Source organism: Dipodomys ordii, unplaced genomic scaffold (assembly GCF_000151885.1).
Source record: "Dipodomys ordii isolate 6190 unplaced genomic scaffold, Dord_2.0 Scaffold202, whole genome shotgun sequence".
Lineage (NCBI taxonomy): Eukaryota > Metazoa > Chordata > Mammalia > Rodentia > Heteromyidae > Dipodomys > Dipodomys ordii.
The window spans coordinates 574,406-580,962 of record NW_012267418.1 but is presented as its reverse complement, the minus strand read 5'-3'; the positions used below and the strand labels follow the sequence as shown (position 1 = coordinate 580,962).

General features: G+C 44.0%; 1 protein-coding gene across 1 annotated transcript in view; it reads right to left on the bottom strand.

Moving 5' to 3' along the window:
• Positions 1-1,475: 1,475 nt before the first annotated feature.
• The window catches only part of LOC105999888 (HLA class II histocompatibility antigen, DM beta chain), a 7,134-nt gene continuing 2,052 nt past the window's right edge, over positions 1,476-6,557 (bottom strand). The window contains exons 2-6 of the mRNA XM_013035043.1: positions 5,412-5,696; positions 3,511-3,795; positions 2,355-2,471; positions 2,172-2,207; positions 1,476-1,836 (exon numbers count right to left, since the gene is read on the bottom strand). Coding sequence (XP_012890497.1) covers positions 1,820-1,836; positions 2,172-2,207; positions 2,355-2,471; positions 3,511-3,795; positions 5,412-5,696 — 740 coding nt within the window. The 3' untranslated portion in view covers positions 1,476-1,819. The remainder of the gene's footprint in view (positions 1,837-2,171; positions 2,208-2,354; positions 2,472-3,510; positions 3,796-5,411; positions 5,697-6,557) is intronic.

Here is a 6,557-nt window from a genome sequence, read left to right as displayed (position 1 = left end):
TGGGGGCAGAAAACAATGCTCTAGAGAAACACACTGGCACCAAGTTTGAGATACTTTTACCACTAAATACAACAAAAATAAGCCCCAAATAACCAGTGGGAAGATACTTTCTTTTTCTCTGAAGAAGAACAACCTCCTAGTTTCAAGTTCTCTTTGGCTTCCTATCAGTACACATATTTAAATGAAAGAAACAAACAAGGATTAATGATTCATCTCAACATTTGTTTACAGCAATCATGTGTCCATAACCCCTTATTCTCCCTCCACAATCTTCTGTAAGATAAGGCTCCTTCAGTACTTGTGTTCTCTTCTTTCACATTTCTGGGTGTTGTTTTGTTTTGCTGTTTTTTATTTTGTTTTGTTTTTACACTTCCAGCAGTTGAGTTTCCAATTTTTAATTCCCCAAACAATTCCACAGCTCAGTTTTACGTGTCCAGCCAGTGTCTCCACTGGAAAACAAAGAGCACAGAAGTGATGTCTTCTCTACAGAGTAGAAATCCCTCCCAATGCTGGATGTCCTTTGCATTTTGGATAGATGGAAAGAGAAGGATGACTTTCTAGAGAGATATGCAAACTTGGTTAAGGAATTTCAGACTGACTATATATTTCCACCCTATGGAGAATTTCTTCAAGTTATTTCACACCTCCAAATCTCACTTCCTTGGTCTGACATGGAAGGACACAATCAGTTTCTTCTGCTGTTGTGAGAAGAGAATGAGATGTAAATAGGAAGTGTTTGGTCCGCTGCTGAGGACATGCGCTCGGGCTATGTTCCTTTCCCCTCTTACAGCATAGAAAAAATAACTCTCTAAAGCTCAAATCTGAAGTCAAGCTCTCGTCTCCTGAATCCTCACTTCCTGAGAGTCCCTTCATGGATTCCGATGAGGATGAAGGAACATGACGCACACCAGCACCTGGTACAAGGCCTGGCCTAGAATCTTGAATAATAGCTAAGGTCATTCTCGCAGGTTCTCATTACTAGGCCATGTCCTGAGCCCTTTATAAGTATTGACTTACCTAATCCTCTTAAGACTCCTTATGAGGAGAGTAAGCAGTTAAGACCCCTTCCTTACTTGGTGACTCTATCCTTCCACAGCTTAATTTTTTCTTCTTATGAATTATGACTTCAAAATCTGCCATCAGTGGCTGGAATATGGCTTCGTAGTAGAGTGCATGAAGCCTTGATTTCTATTCCTCAGTACCACATATACACAGAAAAAGCCAGAAGTGACATTGTGGCTCAAGTGGTAGAGTGCTAGCCTTGAACAAAAGAAGCTCAGAGACAGTGCCCAGGACTTGAGTTTAAGCCCCAGGACTGGTACACACACCAAAAAAATGCCACCAATTTTGGGGTGTTTAGATTTGGGGGGGGGATGGAGAAGGCCCTGACTCCTTTGCTGGAATAGGAAAGGCTAGTTCTCCATTCTACTCTCTCTTATTCTTTCCCCAGGATCTCAGAAAAACACACAGAAAACCAGCATTTTCACCAGTTTATTTTACAGGGATGAGCACAAGCCATGCACTGTGCTCTGTGGTGTGGTGGGGCCTTCGGGAGAGCCTTGGACTCCCTCCAGTTATAGTCACCCAAGAAAGACAACCTTACACAGTAAATTTGATCACAGAATATTCCCAATATGAGCCCTTTAGAGCTGCTATGGTGTACATACGGAGAACTGGAAAAGTCCAAGAATTGAGTGAAGAAATCTTAGGATCCAAGAACATTGGAAGGGGGAATATTTTAGACCCTGAGGGACATGGTAGCAACATTAATAGCTGAGATCTCCATCTTACTTGGAGTGGAGGTTGTAGGCTTCTGCCCCTAAGAAATGTGTTGTCCTGCAGAGGAAATAGAAAGGAAATCATAATATCCCAACTTGACCCCATCACTTGTCTCTGTAGCCACTCCATACCTGAATCCTGACTATAGTCACATTAGGTCAGCAATGACTAGTACAAAGGAATCACCTGTGGCCACCTCCTCATGGACACTCCAATGTCTATGTTCCCATGTTCTTAACCTATGACAGCATAAATCATGTCCTTCCCTAGATTTTTATAGTAATTCACTCCCTACCACCTTACTAGAAGCATCATTAGCTAAACACAACAACGCACTTTAATCTTTACTCCCTCTGAAGGACCAGTGAGCAAACAGATAAACAAAGATTTACCTTCTGGATAATTAGATCCAGGGAGAGGAATGTAGCCTAGGAGAGGAAAATCCTTGATTAGACCAGTATAAAAGTGCCCAACATTACTCACAACACGCAGGGTAGGAATAACAGAATGGATCACAGAGAGAAAGCAAGCACAGACTGGGAGCGAGGGTAGGAAAGCTCAAGAGGGTCACTTACCAGAGGAGCCAGCCTTCTGCCAGCTGATGAGACCAAGGGAGAAGATGATTATGCCCACACCCAGGGTCACTGCAGACACGGAAACCTTTATTGTCTGTATGGGGGACAGTCCCGAGGCTGCAAAAATTAAAAAAGCAGAGACTTACATTGTTTTGTAACTCACTCTTGGAGCCATTTCATTAATTGCAACCTTCACCTAGAGAAGGTTCAAAGGTTCTTTATCTTGGTTCCAGATGTCTGGACCACACCAACGTACTCCCAAGAAAAGGACCTTCCTCAACATCCTATCCTTCTCTACTCCTAGAGAAGCCCTAGGAGTCCTACCTTCCCAGAGTAACAGCTCTGCTTTCCCCCCAACGTGGTTGGGGCTCTCTTTCCTTCCTCTACTCCCAGGATACCCTGGCCAGAATCAGAGGGTCCTCCCTCCCCCACCCACTGCATCCATAGTGTCAACTTGGTCCATCTTATCAACTTACTAGTAACATGTCTCCCCAGCTTTCCAATAGTTCTAGTGTGTGAATTATCCCAGTGCTGTGTGTCTTACACTTCCATGGTTCTCGTATATTCTTTCTGAGTTTGTTTCCATCCCACTTCATAGTGCTCCCCCATCCCATTTGCCAGAGCTGGTCTTATTCTAAAGTGTGTGCCACTGGATTCTATTTCCATGTTAAAATGCCTCGTGCACCGCATAAAAGAGACCTACTAGGAGAGCTTGGGTGGACATGTGAGTTCCGGTCTCTTCTTGTTCCCCATTCTTCTCACAAATACAACCCACCTCACGGAGGGAGGCGTGGCCTTGGCAGCAAGGCTGACATCCGGCTTCCCTAGCCCTTCCTACTTAACTTTCCTCTTCCTCTCTGCTTTCCCAAGAATCTCCAAATCTGTGCACATGTTCTTTCATTACCTCAAAGTACCCCCAATCCTGGAGTTCGAACAGAAATATGCCAAGCACGGCCCAGGTGTTTTACCAGCCATGGTTTTACTACCCCATTGTGGTTGATACACCCACTGAAATTCTGTGTAGCCCCACATGAAGAGAAATCCCCCTTTCTTCTTCAATCTTCAGTATTTTCTCAACTCTCATTCCTAAACTTAACAACAGAATAGTTGGACTTTGAGGAGACTAGAATAGTGATTGCCAGTGTTTGACACTTACTCCAGTCCTTAAAGATGGGCTTGGGAATTCCAACATGCTCCACTGCACAGGTGTAGGTGTCCGCATAAGAGGGGGTTAAAGCTAAGTGGGAGATGGTCTGGTATGTCCAGTCTCCATTGGGCTGGGCAATCTTCTGGATATTTTGGTGAGGGGCAATAGGCTTTCCATTCTTCATCCATGTGATTGTTATTTCAGCTGGATAAAAACCCCACACATAGCAGGCCAGCATCACAGGCTCCCTGGTGTTAAAAGGAGTGGTTTGAGCAACTTGCACAGATGGTGGACCTGCAGAGGAGAAAATAAATAGGATCCAAAAGAAAGATATTCTAGATTTTGCTTCGACCTGATTTTTTTCCCATGTCAACTCTTCATAGATTTCCCAACCTACTTTATCACACTCACACCGCCTAGCAAGCCACCACTTGAAAATGAGGAGGTAGAACTACTCCAGCTTCCCTGTGTTTTCTCTCTGTCCCTTTCATCACTTTACTTTCTTTTCTCCTCTGAAATTGTGTTTTATCACAACAGGCAAATATCAGATCTGAATTGCAAGCTGTTTTGAAAGTTATTGTGTTAGCCCGGTGCCAGCGGCTCACGTCTGTAAATCCTAGCCACTCAGAAGGTTGAGATCTGAAGATCACCTTTCAAAGCCAGCCAGGCAGAAATGTCCATGAGACTCTTAACTCCAATTAGATGGCACAAAGCTGGAAGTGGAGCTTGGTTCAGCCTTGAGTGAAAAAAGCTGAGACAATGCCTAGTCTATGAGTTCAAGCCCCAGTATCAGCACAAAAACTCAGAAGAAAGTCATTGTGTTTAGGTCAAATGTACTAATTAGCTTGAAAAGACATAAACCAACAGCAATCCAGGATTGTAAATTGAGATTTGTAAAGGGAGAAAAAAATTTCATCAAATCTTGTCTAGCAAATTAATTTGCTAAATAAAACCTTTCCTACTTGGATAGTTTAAGGTAACAAACCTAACTCCCTTACATTTGGAATTGGTGTCATTCAAATTAATAAGATTGTTCATATTGTTATTCTCTTAGGTGACTTTCCTGCCTGCCTCTAGCCTAGATATTTTTAAGTAAAATGTTACATAAAAATCCAAGAAATTGCCAGGCACCGGTGGCTCACACCTGTATTCCTAACTACACAGGAGGCTGAGACCTGAGGAACATAGTTAAAAGCCAGCCCTGGCAGAAAAGTCCCTGTGAGATTCTGTTCTCCAATTTAACCACTCAAAAACTGTGGCTCAAGTGGTAGAGCACTAGCCTTAAGCACAGAGAGGCTCAGGGACAGCACCCAGGCCCCAAGTTCAAGACTCACAACCACAGAATAAATAAATAAGTTTTTTAAAAATCCAAGAAATTATGTGGAAATGCCTATATCTGGCCTATATCCACAGAATTTTTATCCAATGGACCTGCAGAGGTTTAAGACATACAACTTTGCCTTTTGGAGATTTTCAAGTTCACTTTCCTTTCAATCCATTCTCAATACTAGGGAGTCACGGAGAAAGAATATGCATCAGAATCTCCTGGGGGGCTTTCCAATATTCCCACTCCAAATCCAGAACATCAAAATATGGAATAGAGACGCACAAACATTTCGGGAAAAGCCCCTCCAGTTATTTTGTTACCCGGCCATGGCAATTATACACAGCCTGGATAAACTCAGACTCCCATTCTGAGGTGTTCTGGCCTTACAGGCTCAAATACCACTTCCTCTTTACACCTATTCCTCATCAATCATCTAGTTCAGTCTTCCCTCTTTCTATATTCCAGGCCCACACACTTCCTCTCCTGATCAAAGCTAAATCCTGATCAAAGCTGAGGGCTCTTCTGTGGCCTCCCCTCTCCTAGCCATGCTTCCAAATAGCCCCTCTGCACCCTCTCCCCTCACGTGTTCTGTGGGTCAGTGACTTCCAGAAGGGCTGGGTATGTGTGGCACAGTCTTGGAGCCCGTTGCTCAAGCGCTCGAGTAGCTCTTTATCTTGATTGAGGTAATTTGCTATGTTTTTGGCCAAACCATTCAGTGTTCCAAATTCACAAGGGGATATTATCCCCTCCTCCGGATTCCAGCAGGCCAGCAGGTCCTTGTTGAAGGAGATACAATACGCAAAGTCCTTGGGAGTCCCATCATCATCCAACAGACAGGTGCTCTCCACATGGGCCACAAAGCCACCTTCTGTATCCCGGGAAGAGAGGACAGGTCAGTGCCTGCTGCTAGGGGGACAAGTATTATAACTATTGGGCTGGAAGTGTGGCTCATGGTAGAGTATCCACCTGCAAGTTTGAGTTCAAGCCCTAGTACTGCCCAAAATAAAAAATAATGGTGTCTGTCTCCATCCAAGTCCTAGAAGAATTCCTAAACACTTTTAATTATATGAGTTGGAAAAGGGGATTAGATGCATCCTTTGTTCCAGTTCTTTGACCTAGTTCTAGATAGTGAGTTTCTAATCCTTTGGAATTTGCTGAGTGATAGCAGTGCATTTTGCCTAATGAGATGACTCTTGGTGGGTCACTAAAGGAGGTCAGCTGGTCACCAGAAAGACCAAGCCATGGTTAAAAGCTTGAATATTCTTTCTTCCTTCCTTCCTTCCTTCCTTCCTTCCTACCTTCCTTTCTTTCTTTCTTTTTTTTTTCTTTCTTTCTTTCTTTCTTTCTTTCTTTCTTTTTGTCAGTTGTGGGGCCTGAATTCTGGGCCTGGGCGGTGTCCCTCCGCTCTTCAGCTCAAGGCTAGTGCTCTACCACTTGAGCCACAGAGCCACTTCTGGCTTTTTCTGATTATGTGGTGCTGAGGAATGGAACCCAGGGCCTCATGCATGCAAGGCAAGCACTCTACCACTGAGCCACCTTCCCAGCCCCTTGAATCTATTATTTCTATCTTCCCATTCTCCAGGAAAGGAGCAGGGAGCCTAGGTGATGAAGCCTCCATAAAAAATCCTTGAACTGGGGCTGGGAAGGTGGCTCAGTGGTAGAGTGCTTGCCTTGCATGCATGAGGCCCTGGGTTCCATTCCTCAGCACCACATAAGCAAAAAGAAAAAA